This window comes from Choloepus didactylus, chromosome 12 (genome assembly GCF_015220235.1).
Source record: "Choloepus didactylus isolate mChoDid1 chromosome 12, mChoDid1.pri, whole genome shotgun sequence".
NCBI classification, from domain to species: domain Eukaryota; kingdom Metazoa; phylum Chordata; class Mammalia; order Pilosa; family Megalonychidae; genus Choloepus; species Choloepus didactylus.
This window is the reverse complement of record NC_051318.1, coordinates 94,058,037-94,081,520: the sequence shown is the minus strand read 5'-3', so window position 1 is coordinate 94,081,520 and position 23,484 is coordinate 94,058,037. Positions and strand designations below refer to the sequence as shown.

The 23,484-nt window shown below is 40.2% G+C and overlaps 1 protein-coding gene across 1 annotated transcript in view; it reads left to right on the top strand.

Moving 5' to 3' along the window:
* The window catches only part of SLC25A30 (solute carrier family 25 member 30), a 32,517-nt gene extending 10,348 nt beyond the window's left edge, over positions 1 to 22,169 (top strand). Inside the window, exons 2-10 of the mRNA XM_037800512.1 lie at positions 2,650 to 2,771; positions 4,056 to 4,203; positions 5,034 to 5,128; positions 6,082 to 6,167; positions 11,858 to 11,953; positions 12,688 to 12,812; positions 13,938 to 14,076; positions 17,827 to 17,907; positions 19,420 to 22,169. Coding sequence (XP_037656440.1) covers positions 2,708 to 2,771; positions 4,056 to 4,203; positions 5,034 to 5,128; positions 6,082 to 6,167; positions 11,858 to 11,953; positions 12,688 to 12,812; positions 13,938 to 14,076; positions 17,827 to 17,907; positions 19,420 to 19,461 — 876 coding nt within the window. The 5' untranslated portion in view covers positions 2,650 to 2,707 and the 3' untranslated portion in view covers positions 19,462 to 22,169. The remainder of the gene's footprint in view (positions 1 to 2,649; positions 2,772 to 4,055; positions 4,204 to 5,033; positions 5,129 to 6,081; positions 6,168 to 11,857; positions 11,954 to 12,687; positions 12,813 to 13,937; positions 14,077 to 17,826; positions 17,908 to 19,419) is intronic.
* The last annotated feature ends 1,315 nt before the right edge of the window (positions 22,170 to 23,484 follow it).

Sequence of the window (23,484 nt, the reverse complement as noted above, 5' to 3'; positions counted from 1 at the left end):
TCTGATGCATGAATTGGCCAGTAGTGGCCACTGATTTTCAGCCTAGCCCCAAATGCTCGGGCTGAGACCTGGAAATATGCATTCAGTGGGTGGAGCCCTGTGTCTATACTTCTAAGAAGCTCTACTACCTGGTTAATAAAGAATCCTGTGTCCAACACAGATGTTTGTGGCCTATATGGCATTGCACCCCAAAAATAAGAATCACATAAATACTATTTTCATATACTATGTGTTGAAAAAAAAAAAAAACATTGCTGTTTAGGTTGACCGTCTAACATCTGAATGTTATATTTTTGTCTTAAGATTTTTCTCTTAAATGAGCACATTTTGATTGTTTATAAAATGCATCTTAGTAATACCATTTTGGTGCTACTTAATATTTTCTCCCTAGGTAAAACTAATAGAGTATTTCAAATCATCACAACCCCTGGTGGGTTCTCTTATTTGAAAAAAACATGGATCACCTCCTTCAGTGTCGTATACAGCAAGCCTCAGTTTGCTTCAAAAAGAACATGACACTTGGAGTCAGAATATTTGAAGTTGGAGGCCCAGTTCTGTCCCATCTGCTGTGTGGCCCTGGGTGAGGCACACTGCTGAAGCTGTGCATGTTTTCAAGGATAACAGGGAGACAAGAGGAGGCTTTTTGTATGTATGTACAGGGAGGGGCTTGTTGTTCAGTGCCAAAGTACATAAAAGTGATAATTTTCAATTTCCTTGCATAGGGAGCTTTCTACCACATTCATTTGTAACCACTCTCAATTTGGGTATTTGGTTAATACCCGTAAAATGAGGCATAGCTATTGGGATCTTTATTCTGGGTTCTCTTTGGCCCTTGTGTTTCCTTTTTTTTTTTTTAAATACAGTTTTATTGAGATATAGTCACATAACCTACAATTATCCAAAGTGTACAGTTTTTCACAGTATCATTATATAGTTGTGCGTTCATCACCACAATCAATTTTTGAACATTTTCATTACTCCAAAAAAAAAAAAAAAGAATAAAAATAAAAGTAAAGAAGAACAACCAAAATACACCCTACTCCTTATCCCCCATATTATTCATTTACTTTTTGTCCCCATTTTTCTACTCATCTGTCCATACACTGGATAAAGGGATCGTGAGCCACAAGGTTCTCACAATCAGACGTTCACACCGTATAAGCTATTTAGTTATACACTCGTCTTCAAGAATCCAGGCTACTGGATTACAGTTCAGCAGTTCCAGGTATTTCATTCCAGCTACTATAATACACTAAAAACTGAAAAGGGATAACTTGTGTTTCCTTTTAACTTAAGGATGCCCTTGGCCTTGCTGAGAACTAACCACTGGGCCATATTGACTCACAGCACCCTCCCCTGGGACAAAGGTAGACTTGTGAAATTCCCAAGTCAAAGCATTGAGCACACTGCTTGTCAGCAATGACCATCATAAATTAGAACGCTCACTTGCAACCAACAATAGTTACGGTCAAAAGTATATGCACAAAAGGGGATCAGTTTGCACAGTTTCCCTCTTTATGGCCACGAGGCCAGATTTAGCAAATCAAATCAGGTACGTTCCAGAACATCTAATGCACTTGGAGGACCTGGGCTGGGGCAGGCAGGTGACCACGTCATCGTCACTGAGGGCCGGTTAAGGGAAAGGAGGGTGGGGGGCAGCATTTGCTGTGTGTCCTTTTTTTTTGTGCTTGTTTTTAAAGTATATAATATTTAAGCCGCACCGCAGGCCTGAAAGCTAGGCATTTCATTTAGCTCGGTGAGAAAAAGTAGGTGCTCTACCTCTAATTGGTTGTGTTGGCTGCTGGGATAATGATGCTGATGAAGGAAAAAACCGAGCTAACGGGAACTTCCCTAGGAAGGAAGTAGTGTGATTGTGCCTCTGTCCTTCAGACCAAAGCCGCCTCCCAGCTGGGAATCTGAGAAAGAGAAAAGAGCTAACCTTTATAGTGTGAGCTAGACATAGTTTGCGGTGATTGTTAAGTACTTGTCCTTTTACCTTATGATGCTAATTTGCAACGCTTTTCTGCTCCAAGGTATCTGAGGAATGTGATCTCTCCCCATAGCAACTCCCTAAGTGACAAAAGAACCGCAAATAGTTATTTAGTGAACAAGAATATTTTAAAAATAAAATATCTGCCTACCCAGAAAATAGGCTCACTGCCCCACATTGATTGATACACACATATCAAGGTATTGGCACATTGGATAACTTCTTAAGTCCCGAGTGAAAATTAGGGCAACTGCAAGTGTGTGTGTATATGTGTGCACGTGTGTGTGTGTGTGTGTGTGTGTGTGTGTGTGAGCTATGTTTCCTTTTTCCTCTCTGCATTTGGGACAGCATCCCCCACCTCATCAGCACTCAAGTATTTCCTTTTTTCTTTTTTTCCCTGTGAGATTAGTAATTGCTGACTTGGGGTTTAGGAGATAAGGGTGCTTTGCCTTATGCTAGTGAGGCTCCCCTTGGGAATTACTGCAGGGTGGAGGAGTTGGGGAGGTATTGTTTCCTGGGATGGGTAAGAGGGATTGTTGGGGGTCTTATGTGCTGACTCCTGGTAGCACTCTCCAGATGAAACAGGAGGAAGGAGTTTAGAGAAGACACAACCTGTGGGAGAAGCTAACAACTTTGAAACATCTTTCTTTTGCATCCAGGAAAACCCCTGTTGGAGCTATGCTTCTGTAAATCGGAGGAGAAGGGGCATCAGTGAGAATGTCGGCACTCAACTGGAAGCCGTTTGTGTACGGGGGCCTGGCTTCCATCACGGCAGAATGTGGTAAGGGGCCTGGGTCCCAGGGTGGCTTTGCATGCTGCATGTCACGGTGTTTAAACTCAAGGTCACGATGTGGTGTTCAGTGTCTGTGTGGTTCACGCACAGAATGTGAGGTTATTAAACAATAATCTCGGACTCTAAAACAGTTTTCCTCTTAGTATACTTTCATGATAAAGTAGTCATTTGGGCTACTCAGTTTTCCTCTTAGTATACTTTCATGATAAAGTAGTCATTTGGGCTACTCACTAATAGTTTAGGGTTCAAAGTTGAGTAGGGAGAAAGTTGAGCCAGTTGAGCAAACAGAAGTTTATGAATCATTTCTGGATTGCTTCTACTCCTATTTCCCTTGTCTGATTCCCCACTTTGCCACAGTTGAAATATTTGCCTGTAAAGAGGTTTTGAGAAGCCCGAGGGTCTTTCCTGAGTCACATTAGATTGACTGTCACTATTGAAACACTTTCTGGTTGTGTATTTTATCCTTGTTCTGTTTGTGACTTCCTCTTAGCTGGGTTCCACCTCAGATCTGGTTTCTTCCTAATTGTTTATTTTTCTCTCAATTCATTCATTCTGCAAATATTGATTGAGTGGCTGCTGGGTAGCAGGTGCTGTGCTGGAAACTGGTTTGCTTCCAGGTCCCAGTGGCTGCTGCCCTAGGACAGGCTGCCCCTGGGGAGTCCGTGGGACCTGGGCTGGGGCTGAGCACACTGGGTTCTCCCTGCTGGGGGGGCTTCCCATTGACTTAACGACTCTAGTTTACCGTCAGGGAAAGGGTTTTATGTATTTGTGTGGACTCTCTGCTAGGTACTATGTTAAGGCATTATCGTATTTAATTCTAGACTATAAAATCAGTCCATCCTAAGTGAGAAACGTGTGAATCATTGAGCCAGTGAACTTCTTTGTACTTCATACATTTTGAGCCCAACTTTTACCTTCAGAGATTTAAATAGGAGTAACTTGTTTTTTTGAAGGATTTTCCTATTTGTGTTAATCACACCATGTATCAGTACTTTCTATAGCAATGTAACCTCCTCTCAGATCCTGTGTAGAATAAGAAAGGGCATGGATAAAGAAAGGAAAACACATTGATGCAGTTTCTTTTTTTGGTTTGCTCATCTTTTGGTTCCTAAAAACAATATTAAAAAATAGGAAAAAGTTTGCAAAGTGTCTGCCATTTCTTAATTCTGTATTAGTTTATCCTGTTGTTGTCTGAAAGTTTCCTCACTATCTGTCCTTTGTTGTGGAATTTCTTTTTATTAAGCAACGTATTTCTTTCCTTAAAAATTTCAGGCACATTTCCAATTGATTTAACCAAGACACGCCTCCAGATTCAAGGCCAGGCAAATGATGCCAAGTTTAAAGAAATTCGGTATCGAGGCATGTTGCACGCGTTAGTGCGGATAGGGAGAGAAGAAGGGCTGAAAGCATTGTATTCGGGGTGAGTAGGCCTTTGCACGCTTATCGTTCACTGTCAACCTTCCTAATGAATCAAATTCCCCAAGACTTCTTAAAGAGAAAGTAAAACTTTGAGTTGTGTTTGAAAAGAGCAATTAGCATTCAGGTCTTTCACTTTTAATTTTAACTTTGTTTTCTAAGTAGCATATTGTTTTGGCAAACTTGTTTTTATTACATTTAATAACAGACAATTATAGAAAAATTACGTTCGTTTTAAAACATCCCGTAATTCTATTTTTTTTTCCACCTTTTGAAAATTGCCCTTTCCCACTAATTATGCTGAATTACCAGGGGTTTTGCCAAAATGAAAATGATACAGTATCTTCCATGGGTAAGCATTGCAGTGAACTCCTTTTCTTTCATTCGCCATTTAATGAACAGTGTGCTGTAGGCACTGGATAGGAGAGTAATGCCAGTATCCATTAGAGTTCTTGCAGGGAAACAGAATTCACTCAGGCGACTAAAATGAAGAGCCACATGACAGATGCTCACTGTGTGCTTAGGTGAAGCCAGATTTCACTGGGAGCTTGTATTGAGGAAGGAAAGCCCTTTCCATTTAACATGCATGGGCAAATATTCACTTCTGTTTGCATTGAGGATAACTATGAGGGGCTGATTCGTCACTTAGTGAACTGATTTGTACAAATGGAATGGAGCCCAGTGAATTTCTGTTGGATTCTGAATTTAAGAACACTTTGAGTACGGTCTGATGGTGGAGCGCAAGTGCACAGTGGTGTTGCCGTGTGTGGGTCTTTTCAAGGATTTTAAGTGATTGTCGGATGTTTTTTGTCCCTCCATGCTCCGATTTGACAGAATCGCCCCCGCCATGCTCCGCCAGGCTTCCTACGGCACCATCAAGATAGGCACTTACCAGAGCCTGAAGCGACTGTTCGTCGAGCGGCCGGAAGGTGAGCGGGGATCTTTTGTCCACTTGTGGACAGGAAGTGGGTTGTTGGGCTTTTGCTTCAAGTGGTTTTTTGAATCAGATTTTCTTCAGCTTCTTTATGACATCGCTACTGCTGAGAAGAACTTGGGGTGTAAAATCTAAATGACTTGTGCATAAAACAAGTCAGTTAGTTGTCAGCCAAATTTGGGGATCCTGAGGGGAGTAGAAATTAAGAGTCACAATCTCTGCAAACATTTTAATTAGTTGTCCTCATCTCCAAAATGCCTAGAGAATATGTTGTTACAGTTCTATCCAACTTACAAATTTCTAAAATCATATGGATTACCACCTGTTTTCCAGGAAGGTGGTGAATATGTTTCTCTGAGTTCTGACACTCCATTGTTTGTTCTCTGACTTTGTTTTAATCTCTAGAACTTTGTCTCCATTTTTCACAATGGCACAAGTGTCAGTCACTGTTAGGAAAGTGATGAAAGTTTTGGAAGTGCTTTGATAGCAGTTTAATTTGAAATATATATGATGTGCTTTAAAACTTCCCATGCCAACTGTGTATTTTATATATTTTATGCATCATATTTCTGTAAACTTGCAACTCCTATAACAACAAAAATATTAATTAAAAAAAAAAACTTTCCCTGCTGAAGGAAACTCCCAGTTATCTCATAGACATGTTTCTTTTCTATATTTTTAGCAGATATACCTCATCTTAATTGTGATCATCTGAATTAACACAGAAAATTGAATTGGCAGTTGGTGACTTACTTTGCATGATGATTTGTGCTGCTTCTTAGGTATCAAGAAATTTTGCTAAGCTCAATCCCTGTAGTCAACAAAATTTCTAATCCTATTGAAATTACTCAATTCTATCATCTTAAGGTGAACAGGCATTTAGGTTTGACTCCCAGGAAGAGCTCTGTAGATCTCAGAGGTCAGATAATGATGTGTCTTTGTTTACAGATGAAACCCTGCTGATAAATGTCATCTGTGGAATCCTCTCTGGAGTCATCTCCTCATCCATCGCCAATCCAACTGATGTTCTGAAAGTAAGCAGTTGTCTACCATATCTCATAAGCACATTCCACAGTTTCTTACTGAGAACAATATTCAGATAATGAAAAATCTGTGAATATAACCTACACTGGGTAATGTGTGAATGCAATTATAATTTAAGTGCCATGAAGATTCTAACTTTTAAATATCCAATAGGTGGATTTCCCACTGATACAGGCAAGCTCAAAATTAGAGCTCCCTTTGGAAGCGAGGTTTTGGGTAATTATTTAAGCAGAAAAAACATTTTGAGCTTGGGCACATTTGAATTTCCTTTTTTATTAAAAATCTCCTTTATTTTTTTGGTTCATTAAAAGTAGATGGGAAGAGAACCCAAGATGGTGGCTAGGTAAGACAGGGCAAAAAAAACACCTCCATGAAAAATACTAGATAAAAGCTAGAAAGTGACCCAGAACACCAGTTCCAGCGATACACCAGCCAGACAAGGTCTGCTAAATCCACAGGGGCTGTGCATTTGGTGAAACTGGGAGTCTGCATTCTGAAATGAGTGAGTGAGCCGGCTGAAAGTCTGGCAGCTGTGCTGCAGTGTGGGGAAACCATGGGTTGGCATTTGGAGACTGACTAGTTTTTAAAAAAAACAAACAAACCTGGGACCGACCACGGATACAGTGGTGAGAATGGCGCAGTGAAGCACTGCAGGAGCAGGCTCTCCCAACACCTCGGTGTCTGGTGTGGAGGATAGCCCTTCCCACACCCACTGCTGATTGTCTCGGGGCCAGGGGGGCAGAGGGGAGCCAAAAGGAGAAAGAAACCACGCCCCTTTCAACTGTCTCCCCTGCAGGCTGGGGACGCTCCCACCCGGGGCCGGACCCACACCCCGGGGCCACGCCAAGAAACCCAGTGTGACGGGGAGTGTTTCCCGCAGCACTACACACACACCACAATATCAGCTGTGGACAGTGGCCTTTAGGGCACCCACAGCTAATTATCCTGGAGCTGGGAAGGTGGAGCTGTGCGAAGAGGGGGAAATTAACACGCCCCATTCAACCATCTTTACAGCAGGCTGGGAATGCCCCTGCACGGCCCGGCGGCCCCGGGCTTCCCTGGAGGGCCAGCATGCACTTGTGACGTGGTGCAGCCTTCCCTCAGCAAGGGTCCTGGAAGAGCACTGCCGAGAAGGGGGACCTGCTCGGAAATCCCAGGGGCCCTACGTCAGTGCCAGGGACTTGTGGGTCAGCAGCAGAGACGATCTATGGCGGGACTGAAGTGAAGGCTTGGACTCTTGCAACAGCCTAAAATCTCTGAGAACACCTAGGAGGTTTGATTATTAAAGCTGCCCTGCCTCCCTAACTGCTCAGAAACATGCCCCGCATTCAGGGCAGACAGCACCAACAACATACCCAAACTTGGTGCACCAGTTGGACCCCACAAGAATCAGACCCCCACACACCACAAAGACAAAGTTGGGGAGAACTGACCTGAGGGGAATAGGTGACTCGCGGACGACATCTGCTGGTTAGTTAGAGAAAGTGCATGCCACCAAGCTGTAGATCTGACAGATGAAGAGATTGGTATTTTATAGACCCTGAAAGAACGCTATCAAGTAAAGCAAATGCCAAGAGGCCAAAAACAACAGAAAATCTTAAAGCATATGATAAAACCAGACGATATGGAGAACCCAAACACCCAAACCAAACGATCAGAAGAGACACAGTACTTGGCGCAATTAAAGACCTAAAGTCAAACAATGAGAGCATGGCACAGGATATAAAGGACATAAAGAAGACCCTAGAAGAGCATAAAGAAGAAATTGCAAGAGTAAATTAAAAAAAGAAGGTCTTATGGAAATAAAAGAAACTGTTGGCCAAATTAAAAAGACATTGGATACTCATAACACAAGATTAGAGGAAGTTGAACAATGACAGCGTCCTCTAGGACCACAGAAGAGAAAATGAAAGAACAAAACAAAGAATCGGGGGAAAAATAAAAAAAAATCGAAATAGATCTCAGGGATACGATAGATAAGACGTCCAAATTTAAGACTCATTGGTGTCCCAGAAGGGGAAGAGAAGGGTAAAGGTCTAGTAAGAGTATTAAAAGAAGTTGTTGGGGAAGACTTCCCAAACCTTCTACACAATATAAATACACAAAGCATAAATGCCCAGCAAACCCCAAATAGAATAAATCCAAATAAACCCACTCCAAGACATACTCTGATCAGACTGTCAAATACTGAAGAGAAGGAGCAAGTTCTCCACAAGAGAAAAGCAGTTCACCACATACAAAGGAAACAACATAAGACTAAGTTGTGACTACTCAGTGGCCACCATGTAGGCGAGAAGGCAGTGGCATGACATATTTAAAATTCTGAGAGAGAAAAATTTCCAACCAAGAATATTTTATCCAGCAAAACTCTCTTTCAAATTTGAGGGAGAGCTTGAATTTTTCACAAACAAATGCTGAGAGATTTTGCTAATAAAAGACCTCCCCTACTTCACATACTAAAAGGAGCCCTACCAACAGAGAAACAAAGAAAGGAGAGAGAGATATAGAAAAATTTAACAGACATATATAGAACCTTACATCCCAAATCACCAGGATGCACATTTTTCTCTAGTGATCACGAATCTTTCTCCAGAATAGACCGTACGCTGGGACATAAAACAAGCCTCAATAAATTAAAAAAAAAAAATTGAATTTATTCAAAGCACATTCTTTGACCACAATGGAATACAAGTAGAAGTCAATAACCATCAGAGACTTAGAAAATTCACAGACACCTGGAGGGTAAAAATGAGGGGGAGATGAAAACATTCCTGGATAATCAAAAGCTGAGGGACTTCATCACTAGTAGATCAGTTCTATAAGAAATGCTAAAGGGAATTGAGCAGGCTGAAAGGAAGGGCCACTAAACAATTGACTGAAACCACATGAAGAAATAAAGGTTTCCAGTCAAGATCCTATGGTAAATATAAATACCAATACTACTGTATTTTTGATTTATAACTCCACTATTTACTTCCTACAGGATCTAAAATACATAAACTGTGATGATAAATCAGTGCTTTTGGACTCAATGTAAAATATGTAATTTTTGACAAGAACTACATAAAGGTGGGGGAATGGAGGAGTAAAGGAACATAGTTTATGTGTCCTATTGAAGTTAAGTTGGTATCAAAGAAAAACAAGATTGTTATAGACTTAAGAGGTTAAATTTAAGCCCCATGGTAAACACAAAGAAAGTATCAGAGAATATGACCATAGAGATGAAAAGTGGAGTATGGGTTATGAGAAGTGGGGGAAGGGGCAATGGGGAGTTAAGAAAGGAGTGTAGGGCTTCTGTCTGGGGTCAAGGGAAATTTCTAGTAATGGATGGTGGGAAGGTGATAGCATTGCAACATTCTAAATGTGATTAATTCCACTAATAGAATGCTGGGGCGGGGAGTGGAATGGGAAGATTTAGGCTGTATATATGTTTCCACAAGTGGGGAAAAAAAAAAAAAGTCTAAATAGACAATGACAATTAAATGCAAAGGATGATCCTGGATGGGATCTGAGGATGGAGGACAGGAGGCTCAAAGGGGCACAGTTGGGACTTAAGGGAAAAAAAAGGACATATAGAATGTAAGCTTTGTATCAGTGTTGAATTTCTTGAACTTCTTAGCTGCGCTTAATGGGATTGCATAAAAGAATGTTCTTGTTCATGGGAAATGTGTATGTGAATTATATTGTTTGTTCAAGGATGTGTGCAGCTTGCTCTCATATGTTCAGAAGACAGAGCAATAGATGATGGATGATAGGGAGGGAGGGGGGAGGGAAAGAAAGAAATGGTGGAGTGACAGGATGTTAAAGTTGGTGGATCAGGGTATTGGAGGGAGGTCGGGGTATGCTGGAGTTCTGTGTATGGGGTTTGTATTGTCTTTGCAACTGTTCCTGTAAGTTTGAATTTATTTCAAAATAAAATTTAAAAAAAAAAAGTAGATGGACTGCAAAAAAGAAAAAATTAAAATGAATAAAAATTAAAAACTTTTTTTTTAAATAAAGGAAAACCAGATAGGTTGCAGGCATGACACACGTCTAGGCTGAACACAAGTGACTATTTTGGAACACATTTTCTTATCTGTTGATTTTATTTCAGAGAATACTAATGAGAATATTTGCTTGCTACAGTTAGATGTAACACCTTAGTGGACTTTATTGGGAATACTAGAGCTACAGCATAAATCCTCTTTGGAATAAGTTAAGGAAAAAACTAATTTAATAAAATAAAAATGAGGTATGAGTTACTTTTTATTAACCCCTCAGGGTATTCCTTTCCCTCCCTACTTCTCCTTTTGTGTTTTGTTTTTTCTTCATTATTTAACAACAGTTCGCCATGCATCTACCCTGTACCAGTTGGTGGACTGGATGCTTGCAATACAAAAATAAGTGAGACAAGGACACTGCTCTCAGCAAACTTGTAATTTCTTGGGGGATTCTGACAAGCCTCAAAGTTGCATGCAGTGTGCCGATTCCACTAAGTTACACATGTGCTATGGTGAAAGGGCAGTGTGTGTGGAGAAGAAAGACCAGGCCACCATTTTGCCATATTTTATCTTCTGTTGGGGTAAGAGAGCTACAGAAAAATCTCATTACTCCTCTCAGTCTCTTGAATATATCTCAGGGCTTGGGAAAAGGCAGTTCCTACATCTTGGCTGATTTTCCATCATTGACATGGCAATGCCAGTTCCCTCTAGACGTCATTTGCTCCTTAAGCAAAAATAAGGTGTCAGCTTTGTCATGAGAAACCCCTTTTCATTCTTAAAAACACAAAGTGCTCCATCAAACAGTGGTTTTCTTTTGGAGTCTTGGTCACGGGGATTCGGTGGCTGGTTTTGAAGTTCTCTGGTGAGTGCAGGTGTAACTGTGTAAGGGGTGTCATGCGGCCAGCCCCTGGCTGCCTTGTCCGCCTGCCTTATGGTCAGCTGCTTGGAAATAGTGGCACAGAGTAACTAATTTAAGAACCATGCTCATATGTGTTTAGTGCTGTCAAGTGCACCAGATACTGTTATTAATTTATTATGTTAAACGTTTAGAGTCACCGTTTTACCTCTTTTCTACTTAGTAACCTATAGGGAGATAGGCAATTTTTCTTCCTTCATGAAAGACCTTTTTTTTTTTTTTAAATATTTTTTTGGCATTGATCATGAACTGCTATATGCAGGACTGGCTTCTGGATGCTTTTTGGGGATTCCACAGTTCCTAAGGCTTTTAATCCGCTGAGGATTTTTTTTTAATTCAGTTTTATTGAGATATATTCACATACCATGCAGTCATACAAAGTGTACATTCGGCTGTTCACAGTACCATTATATAGTTGTGCGTTCATCACGAAAATTAATTTTTGAACATTTTAATTACCACACACACAAAAATAGTAAGAATAAAAATTGAAGTGAAAAAGAACGATTAAAGTAAAAACACTGGGTGCCTTTTTTTTTTTTTTTTTTTTTTCCCCAGTTTTTACTCATTCATCGATACACTGGACAGAGGGGAGTGTGGTCCATATGGCTTTCCCAGTCACATTGTGCTGAGGATATTTTAAACTAACATCCTATTACATTTGCAATACAGTTTTTTTTCGGGTAATGATTGTGCAAAAGATTGAATTGTTTTCTCTGTGGTGCACGTTTTGTAAGAAGTGTGCTGGTTTCCTTCTCATGCTGGTTTTGAAAATCATCCCTAGATCCGGATGCAAGCACAAAATAGCAACATCCAAGGAGGAATGATTGGGAACTTCATCAACATTTACCAGCAGGAGGGAACAAGAGGGCTGTGGAAGGTGAGCTCGAAAAACAGACCCACCTGGCTTATTTTGTTCCCACATTTCTTTCTTTTTTGACTTTAGTTTTTTCAGTTCCCTTGGTTTATCTTAATACAAGTAGCATATGGGAGTAAGGGAAGAGGGACATTTCTGCCTTTGAAGATGCTTTCTTCCCTAATTTCCGTAACTGTACAATGGGAATATAAGAAATACATATTCTGATTGAAGTACCTTTTGAATAATTCATATAGAAGAAATGCTGTGAAAGTTGAAGGCTGTGTGTGTGGGTCTGTGTTAGTTTTGTTTTGCTTTTGGCTTGTTTTGTTTTTATTTTATAGAAAAAGTTTCTACGTTGCAGTTCTTTTGAGTTTTTTGATCTCCATGGTTTCAGGCCGTGTCAATAAGCAAGCGCTGGTATGGAGTGCTACTTCCTAGAATCCTAGAGACTCGTATGTCAGTTCATAGAATTGACCCTAATGTCCCTTGGTACGATCAGGCCCCTCGAGGTGACTCGTCCTGGCCAAGGTCTGGTCAAGGGCATACAGCTGGTGTGAGAATCAGAATTAGATTTTAGAACTTCTGACTTGTAGCCCTGTGGTCTCTTCTGCTGTGTCACTTATGTCTCTCTACCAGCAGGAAAACATTAAAAAAAAAGTTGGTGGATTCGAGCCTTTGCAAATTTGCAAGGCTTGTTCTATGGAGAGCAAGTCTGGCTAAATCTCTGAATCATGTTCATGACCGTTTCTACCCAGGGGGTGTCCCTCACTGCCCAGAGGGCAGCCATCGTGGTTGGTGTGGAACTGCCTGTCTACGACATCACCAAGAAGCATCTCATTCTCTCCGGCCTAATGGGAGACACTGTCTATACCCACTTCCTGTATGTTTACGATTTTTAAAAATTAATATTTTAGGGATGCATGCATTGTGAGTGGCAATTTAGTCCAAGTTTTTAGAAGTTTTAAAGAAAGTTTGTTATAAAAAGATTATATTTTGTATACTGTATAATTTTATATTTTTTATATATATAAATTTTATATAATATAAAAGTATTTGAAAAGTTACAGTACAAAAGTATACCAGGAAAGAGTAGATGTCCTTAACCTTTCACATAGATAGCCTTTGTTAGCAGTTGGCTATGTACCTTCTGGGCATTCTCTATGCATATACAAAAATGTCTATAAAAGTATACTACGTGTGCTTCATTACACAAGTAAGATAGTGCTTTACATTCTCTTGCTTTTTAAAATTTAATATATTGCAAATATCTTTCCATGTCACTATGTACAAACTTGCTTCATTATTTTTAACAGCTATAGGTTATCACGTGGTATGAATATATCATAGTTTATTTAACCCACTGGGTGGGGGGTGAGGGCAGTTTTGCCCTCCAGGAGACGTGACAGTGTCTGGAAACCATTTTGATTGTCACGGCTACAGAGGATGCTACTGACATCCAGAGAGCAGAGGCCAAGGGTCTTGCTGAGTCCCTACAATGCACAGGACAGCCCCCCTGTCAGAGACATATCCAGTCCAAAAGGTTCATGGTGCTGAGGTCAAGAAAGCTTGCTCTGAGATAATTGCTGCCAAGTGTGGGCCTGCAGGAAGTAGTCTTGTGAGACTGTAAGTTTAGTAGAACCTACGGCCGTGGTAGGCATTTCAGTGAGTAATTTTTTCCCCTGATCTCTAAGAACAATATGGTTATCATGTGGCTAGAATGACCCTGTTGCCTAACTTACAGGTAAATAGATGGAATAGATCCTCCTTGGGAGGCTGTCCTTTCCAGGTTTCTAAGATTCTTTGACCCTCTGGAACCCCCGAGGCATTCTTGCTGGTGGCTGGAATTTATAGGTGTCTCATCAGTGCTCGTGTGGGAGGGGTCCATGCCACCCTCCAATCCTGCCCCATCTCATTTCGTCCCATGACACTTTAGGATAATCGGGGAGGAGCCTGTGTCCTGCCTTCATTGGTGGTGGTTGTAGCTCTTGTGGTGTCCTCTCCGTAGCTCAAGCTTCACCTGTGGGCTGGCGGGAGCCCTGGCCTCGAACCCTGTGGACGTGGTGCGAACACGGATGATGAACCAGAGAGTCCTTCCAGAGGGCAGGTGCCCTGGCTATGTGGGTACCCTGGACTGCTTGCTGCAGGTGAGAACAAATGCCTGGCTTTGCAGAGAAATGAATTCTGTTCCTAGTCCATTAGCTTCCAGGGCACCCTCCGAAGGACTAATGATCATAATGATTAAGAGCACAGGCTTCCATCTGTCGCTTAAGAGTTGTGTGATTTTGGTCGAGCCACTTATTCTCCCTATACCTCAGTTTCCTAGTAAGTGAAATGGGGGCAATAATAGCACTTGCTTTATAGGGTTATCATAAGGGAACCTAGAGAGTGGCTAAGACAGTGCCTGGAATGTAGTAAGCCCTTGACAGTTTGCTATTCCTACTACTAATAAGGGACGCTATAATAAAATAAGCAAATTTACTGAATATCAGCGAACCACAACTATCACCGAAAAGAAGTAACCAAATCATGAGAGCTGTTGAAACGAAGACAAGTGATGCTCTCTAAACTCCTGAGATGTGCGATCCTTACACAGTTCTTGTCACACTTGGAGTTAACTTTCATAAACACAAAATCTAGATGAATGTTAAAAATGAAAGTTCGTTTTCTTTATACTTCTGCTTTGCTGCAGAGGCTGAGAAGATAGTCCCTGTGATCATAGAACAACTGTGTCTCCTTCCAGCATATCCCTCTTTCCTGTTGAGTCAAACTGAATGAATATCCTTCATTCACATCTCTGTCTCAAAGGAGCACATCAATCTTACCATAATCTCAGCTTAAATAAAGGGGCCCACTGTTCACGAATGGGTGAGAGCTCATAACCATCTCCCTGTGAGATTGCTGGTGGCCCAAGTTTAGGAACAACTTCTGTGGTTCCCAATAGAGGCAGGACGTGTGTCACATCCTAGACTTCAAGTATTTGCTTAATGAGGCAGAGATGCCTGTCATTTTCTTCTATCCAGCAATTTGATGAAATAGCAGTGCTCTGAATGGTATCCGCCACCATTGCTTCCAACCCGTTTATGAGCCCAAATAGCATGGAAGCAAAAGCCCCTAGTTGGAATTAGTTCTAATTTCTTATGCATTCCTTGCTGCTTCCCCATTTTGTGAGGGGTTACTTGGCCTGGAGCCTTAGTCTTCCACCTATGCAAAATACTTAAAAAAAGAAAGAGAGAAGGCAATGATTTCTTTCTTTCTTTTTTTTTTAAGTTTAATTTTTATTGAGATTGTTTACATACCATACAATTATCCAAAGATCCAAATCATTTGCTCCCAGTACCATCATATAGTTGTGCATCCATCACCACAATTTTTTTTTTCAATTTTTAGAGCATCTTCATTACTCCAGACAAGAGATAAAGCAGAAAAAAAAAAAAAAAGAAAGAAAAAGAAAAGGAAACTCAAATCCTCCCATATCCCTAACTACCCCTCCCCATTGTTGACTCACAGTATTGGTATAGTACATTTGTTACTATTTATTAAAGAACGTTGAAATACTGCTAACTGTAGTATGTAGTTTACAATAGGTATATATTTTTTCCCTATGTGCCCCTCTATTATTCTTCTAGTTGTATTGTCATACATTTGTTCTGGTTCATGGAAGAGATTTCTAATATTTGTACAGTTAATCATGGACATTGCCCACCATAGGATTCAGTTTTATACATTCCCATCTTTTAATCTCCAACTTTCTTTCTGGTGACATATATGACTCTGAGCTTCTCCTTTCCACCTCATTCATGCACCATTTAGCACTGTTAGTTATTCTCACAATGTGCTACTGACACCCCTGTTCATTTCCAAATGTTTAAGTTCATCCTAGTTGAACATTCTGCTCATACTAAGCAGCTGCTCCCCATTCTTTAGCCTCATCCTATATCTTGGTAACTTATATTTCATGTCTATGAGTTTACATATTATAATTAGTTCCTATCAGTGAGACCCTGCAATATTTGTCCTAATGTGTCTGGCTTATTTCACTCAGTATATTGCCCTCAAGGTTTTGTCATCAACCCTTTTTTTTTTTTTTAAGATGGTTTTGTTCACATGCCATACATTCCATCCTAAGTAAATAATCAATGGTTCCCTGTATAGTCACATATTTATATGTTCACCACCCTCACCACTATCTATATAAGGGCATCTACATTTCTTCAACAAAGCAGGAGGAAGAGTCAAAGAAGGTAGAGAGGCAAAAGAAAAAGAAAAAAAAAGGAAAAAAAAATGACAGCTAGGAAGCAGCAAAAGGAAAGATAACTTTAAATCAAAGTAGAATAAAGAATCAGACAATACCACTAGTGTCAAATGCCTCACACCCCTCCCCTATCCCCATCTCTTACTTGCATTTACCTTGGTATATCGCCTTTGTTACATTAAAGGAAGCATAATACAATGATTCTGTTAATTATAGTCTCTAGTTTACGTTGATTGTATCCGTCCCCCAATGCCTCCCCATTTTTAACACCCTGCAAGGCTGTCATTGGCTTGTTTTCCCTCATGAAAGAACATTTGTACATTTTTTCACAATTGTTGAACACTCTAGGTTTCACTGAGTTACACAGTCCCAGTCTTTATCTTTCCTCCTTTCTTCTGGTGTCTCACATGCTCCCAGCCTTCCTCTCTCAACCATATTCATTCATAGTTATCTTTGTTCAGTGTACTTACATTGCTGTGCTACCACCTCCCAAAATTGTTTTCCAAACCTCTCACTCCTGTCTTCTATCAGTCTGTATTGCTCCCTTTAGTATTTCCTGTGGGGCGGGTGTGTTGTTCACAAAGTCTCTCATTGTCCGTTTGTTGGAAAATATTTTGAGCTCTCCCTCATATTTGAAGGACAGTTTTGCTGGATACAGAATTCTTGGTTGGAGGTTTTTCTCTTTCGGTATCTTAAATATATCACACCACTTCCTTCTTGCCTCTATGGTTTCTGCTGAGAGATCTGCACATAGTCTTATTAAGCTTCCTCTGTATGTGATGGATTGCTTTTCTCTTGCTGCTTTCAGGATTCTCTCTTTGTCTTTGACGTTTGATAATCTGATTATTAAGTGTCTCGGTGTAGGCCTATTCAGATCTATTCTGTTTGGAGTACGCTGCACTTCTTGGATCTGTAATTTTATGTCTTTCATAAGAGATGGGAAATTTTCATTGATTATTTCCTCTATTATTGCTTCTGTCCCTTTTCCCTTCTCTTCTCCTTCTGGGACACCAATGTATTTCGTTTTGTCCTTAAGTTCCCGGAGATGTTGCTCATATTTTTCCATTCTTTTCTCCATCTGCTCCTTTGCGTGCAGGCTTCCAGGTGTTTTGTTCTCCAGTTCCTGAGTGTTTTCTTCTGCCTCTTGAGATCTGCTGTTGTATGTTTCCATTATGTCTTTCATCTCTTGTGTTGTGTCTTTCATTTCCATAGAGTCTGCTAGTTGTTTTTTTGAACTTTCAATTTCTGCCTTATGTATGGACAGTGTTTTCTTTATAGCCTTTATCTCTTTTGCCATATCTTCTCTAAACTTTTTGAATTGATTTGGCTTTAGTTGTTTAAATTCCTGTATCTCGATTGAAGTGTAAGTTTGTTCCTTTGACTGGGCCATAACTTCGTTTTTCTTAGTGTAGGTTGTAGTTTTCTGTTGTCTAGGCATCTAACCTCCTAGGCCACCCCAATCAGGTTTTCCCAGACCAGAACAAGCTCAGGTCACAGAAGGAGGAAATATTCCAGCAATGATTTCTTAGTGCTTCCAAACAGGATTTTATTTTTAAGAAAAGTAGATTAGTCTGGCCACTATTTAATGCATTTGTCATAATTGTGAAGTTGGAAATTAACATTTATTTTTTTCTTCTAACAGACATGGAAGAATGAAGGATTTTTTGCTCTATATAAAGGATTTTGGCCAAATTGGTTGAGACTTGGTCCTTGGAATATCATTGTATCCTTTCCTGTTGCAATAGATCTTTAAAAAAAAAAAATGTGGCTAAAATCATACTGTTTTTGTAAACTATCATGTTATTAGTTATAATTTAAAGATAGGTTCTTATTCTTTTGAGTTTCTCTGATTCTAAGAAATGGCTTTTGAGTTTCTTTTTTAGGAAATATAAGGTCTCTGTGCTAGACACTATGAATCTTGTTTTTTTTAATGATGGTTTTATTGGAAGGTAATGATATCCATACAAGTACATTTTAATCAAAGTTTGTTCTAGAAGCTGAGGGTATTTATGACTTCAGATTGATTTCATATCCCCGGCCATGCCAGGGGAAGGATGTATTTGGCAACAGTGTTGAAAAATACGTATTTAGAGAATGCCTAAGGATAAACTGGACTTAGCTCTGGAATTATTTGGTTGATCAGCACTATTGTTTCTGCTGTGCTACAGAGGCTGGCAGGAAAGGAGCAGCAGTTTATTGGATATGGAAGGGCAGAATTTTGAAATAGGAAATGTTGGTTTTCTCAGTCCCCTTGCTTCCCTTTATCCACTTCTCCCTCCCAAGGAAGGTCTGCCTGCTAGAAACCCTACGTAGTGGAGGACAGCTTCCCCAGGGTTTGTTAACTGTTTCTTTTTCTCATAGAAATTTACTGTTCCATAAAATCTACCCACCGCAGCAGAATCACAGTGGATGTAATCCCAGAAGAGGCCCTTGGAGCTGAGGCTTGGTGATTTATATATATCAGCTGTGGTTGTTCTGGTCCAAGCCGACCTTGGGGAGATCTTTTGGGGTGGTTAAGGGTGGAGCTTCTCCTCTTTAACTGTGTCCATGGCACATCTGTTCGTAGACATGCTTCGTGCATCTGTTTTTTTTTTTGTTTTTTTTTTTAATCATCATTTTATTGAGATATATTCACATACCACGCAGTCATACAAAACAAATTGTACTTTCGATTGTTTACAGTACCATTACATAGTTGTACATTCATCACCTAAATCAATCCCTGACACCTTCATTAGCACACACACAAAAATAACAAGAATAATAATTAGAGTGAAAAAGAGCAATTGAAGTAAAAAAGAACACTGGGTACCTTTGTCTGTTTGTTTGCTTCCCCTACTTTTCTACACATCCATCCATAAACTAGACAAAGTGGAGTTTGGTCCTTATGGCATTCCCAATCCCACTGTCACCCCTCATAAGCTACATTTTTATACAACTGTCTTCGAGATTCATGGGTTCTGGGTTGTAGTTTAATAGTTTCAGGTATCCACCACCAGCTACCCCAATTCTTTAGAACCTAAAAAAGGTTGTCTAAAGTGTGCATAAGAGTGCCCACCAGAGTGATCTCTCGGCTCGTTTTGGAATCTCTCTGCCACTGAAGCTTATTTCATTTCCTTTCACATCCCCCTTTTGGTCAAGAAGATGTTCTCCATCCCACGATTCGTGCATCTGTTTTTATGTGTTGGAGTTGTTAAGATGGCATTTCTCGGTCAGCCTTAACCAATAACCACAGTTCTTTGTGACCTATGAGCAACTGAAGAAGTTGGATTTGTGACAAGACAGAGGCTGCATGAGACATCCCTCTGAAAATGCTCACTTCCGAATCGGTAAAGCTTCCTGTGTTTCACATTGCTTTTCACTGCTTGGCTCCTCACGAGTCTGAGGCGAGACCAACAGGTGAAGGCTGGGTAAGTTCAGATCACCGTGTTGGCATTGGACACTCCTCATCGAGTGTCTAACAGCATCAACTGCAACACCCAAACTCAAGCCCTACCCGTTGAAGTGCCCTTGGACATCAGAGATAACATACGAAATGCGTGTTTCTTACTGAAGAAAATTGGCCCACAACTCAAGAACAGTGGGCTGCTTCTTCAGGGGAGAGCAGCTCCTGGTGCATCTTAGCTCATAGCCGAGCCCCTCAGTCTGCCCCGAAGAACATGGAACCGGTGAATGGAACCTCAACAGGGTCTTACTGTTCCTGAACGCTGGGGGCCCTCTTGTCAGCTGGAGAAATTCCGCACGTGGAACCTGAACTTCTCAACCCCGGGTATAAATAGTGCAGGAAATAGATCCCTGGAATATTGCACTGCTTTGTAATTTTCTATTTTGGCAGACTCTTTCACTTATACTAAGTGATTTTTAAGCCTTTGAAAACTTGACCTTTGTGAGGAATTGTTACAGAGTATTAAGACTTAAATTCAATGTAGTGTAACGTGTCGACTTGGGAGGCGGGACTGTTCGTGTCGATGGGAGATGTTTTCAGGCAGTTTGTGTTCTGTCTTAAGTCACGTTAGTAATTTACTTTATGGTTTTTTAGCAATTTTATTAGCCTTCCTTGCTCTTATTTCCCAATCTGGAAAATGGGGGATAACATCTAATGATGTAGAAGGTCAAATGAACCAAATAGTAGCTGCTACATCTTCCATAAGATGTAGTCACTTGTCTTGTAGGATAAATGTGTTTACGTCATGCTGCTGTCTGGCCATATTCCCTCAACACAGTCTGTAGATACAGAAGGGAGTATTTTTATGGAGTTCTCCCTATAAAGCCCTTTATTAAAGGCCTTGTTCAAGAAAGCACTAAGCTGAGGTTTTCATATATTTTGCTTATCAAAATGTTGCTACTGAATTGAAGAGTTGATTTTTCCAGCTTTTCAGGTTTCACTTTAGTTTGTGCCCTGTTTGTTAAAACATTTCCTGTCTTGGACTTCCCAGTTACCTTGGATGAAAAATACTCGATTAAAATTTTTTAAACTACTTCTTTACCATTTGTTTATGTAGTTTCTGATAAGAGGTAAGTGATATTTTCCTTTATTCTTTGCTTCTAAAGATAATGGAGAGATCTCTCTCTTTCTTGTCTTTATCATGTTCTTCTCAAAATTAAAGGTGACCCTGAGAGCCCCAAGTATTTTACACTTTTAGAAGACAGCCCAGGAGGGGGAACAGATGAAACTGGGCATCTTCAGTCCTTCTCTTTGAGGATAACATTAAACACATCCCACCTGGGGCTCCAGGGAAGCCCACTTCTACAGGCAAATTCCTGCTCTGCCTGGCATTTGGGGTTCCTGCCTCCACTGAGGCAGACGAGAGGGAACACAGGTTTCTCTCGGGGGTCAGGCAGTTTTCCTCGCATTCGGTTTCACCTCACCTTCTTTATATTAATTATGCTATTCTCTTCGTTGTTCTTTCTTTTTATCATTTCTTTGTTTGACATTTATTCTTTATTTTGCCTTCTTTAGTAATGTTTCCTTTGAAAAAAAATTTTGTGAAGCAGAACTTTTATGTCCAAAAGTAATGGGTAAGACAAAAATATTGAAAGCAGAAAGGAAGAAGGATGGTGTGGGGTGGCATGTAGTGTGTTAGGGTAGAAAGTCCTGATTTTCCTTGGCCTTGCTAGATGGCTGCGGAGGTCCCTGTGACCCCTGAGATCAAGCTCAGTGAGGCCGCTGTGCTGGCACGGAACCGCACTTTGAGAGAAGAGATTTTGTTTTCTTACCAAAACATTCCATTGATGTGGTGAAGACTTTGAATAGAGGGACTGTCACTTTTGAGTTCTGTCTTGAGTTTAAGGAATTGCTTTTTATGAGCCACTTTTTCTCTTTTAAGTGTAGAAAACAATTCTTTTTTTAAGTATACATATAATTTCTAAATCCGTAGACAAGTTCATTGTAACAGCCGTGTAAAGAGTGAATGTCATGCCACATATTGTGTCAGTTTATTCAGATTATGTACATCTTTATACCAGGGTGAAAAGAAATTCAAACTTCACCGTAAAAAGAATGTTTTTAAACATACTATAGCATTTCTTCATTGTATACTTATTAAGTACTTTATAGAAGAGGATCTTAACCTGTGCTTGTTTTTCTACTTCCCAAAAAAGTTAATGCAATTGTCGAGGCTTTTTAACCAAGAAACAACTTAGGGAAGGAATTGGAGTATGGCCACAAGTCTTTCCCCCCTTTTTGGATATTGCTTAAATATGGCAAAAGCATTTCAAGTTTTTTTAACCCAAATTGAAGAAAATGATTTTTATTGTTTGCAGTTGGATTTGTGTGATTACTGATGCTAAACCTAGCTGCTCTGTGGTATAAAAAAATGCTCCCGTTCTGCATATTTATTCACACGCCAGAAATAGTATATATTATATAAAAAGTATACATTTTTCAGAAGCCTTTGTATGTCAAGCTCTTTATTTAAACAATGTTGGAATTTGCAATGTCAACCTTGTTTCATTTATTTAATAAACTGGAGTAATATATAATAAGAATGGTTTGTGGTTATTTCAAGATAAAGAAACATTTAAACAAAAACACCTTCAAAGGACAGGGCAGAAGGCAGAGTACAGTGTGTTTGTGAAAGTGTATATGGATATCTCACTGCATGGAAAAGTCACTGGGGTCATCTTAGTACTCGCCATCTCACTTGTCACACAGACACTGGTGTGATCTCCCATTCTAAGAAATAGGCTGCAACTCGGGACAGGCTAGTGAATTTGATCCACGGGCTGGCTTGGCAAGGCAGCGTGGACATTCAGAAGACCAGTGTGATGACATCAGTGCTGTAGACTGTCAAGCAGGGCCACTCGATCCCTCTTCCAACGTTTGACATGGGCTTGAAGCAGGAGCTGAGATCCGTGGTCAACTGTGGACCAGGAAAAGACAGCTCTGGTGCATAGAAAACACCCGGTGGACTAAATGCTCACCTGGTTCATTTATTATTTCACTTAAAAGGCTTTTCTAGGTGCCTGCCTTAACATTTGAATTACACTTGGTGGTTCCTGAAAAAAATAATACAACGGGGAGAAAAAGAGGAGAGCTTTTTGTCCCAGTTCTCCGGCCTAAGAGACTTGAGTTCCATACTGGTTGGGTGACTTCATATGAAGGCCAGTGAGAACAGCTGGGCTGGGGTCGGTCCAAAGGCCTGTGAGTGGTAAGTGGAGCTCTCACTTGGGATCGGGTCACCTGTCAGACACATTTGACGTTAAATCCAGGATATTTGTTTTTTAAAATAGCTATTGGGAAAATATGATGGTAAATTTTCAGTAAATTATATGTAGAACTGTTCTGTACTAACGCTTGGGAATGCAAGAGAGAGAGGCATTGTATAAATCTATTTCTTGAAAGCTTGATGCAGATAATGGAACCAAGAGCACTAGGAGTGATAAAATAGAAACATCCTATATGTCTGTCAGTATCCCCTGCCGAGATAGACTGACCAATCTATAGAGTGGCTTACTCTGGGGCTCGTGAAAGAATGAATTAGATCTCAGCCTGCTGGCCTGAAAAGATGCCCCTGGTTTGCTACTATGTGGGAAAACAGTAAGATGCAGATTCCCACCTGTGCCATTACCTCATTTAGGGGGAAAATAGTATAAATCTTATATATGTAGGGCATGGATTTAAAGGGTGGAATTATTTTTTTAACTTCTTTTTATACCTAATTATATTATTTCTGCTATTTCAGAAAGCTTATTTTTGTAAGTTAAAACAAAATCTTAAAAGCCTGGCTTGAAATGCAATTTGTCCAAGTTATGGTAAGCCAGAGGGAAATGAGAGTTACAGTGCATAAAATATTTTACT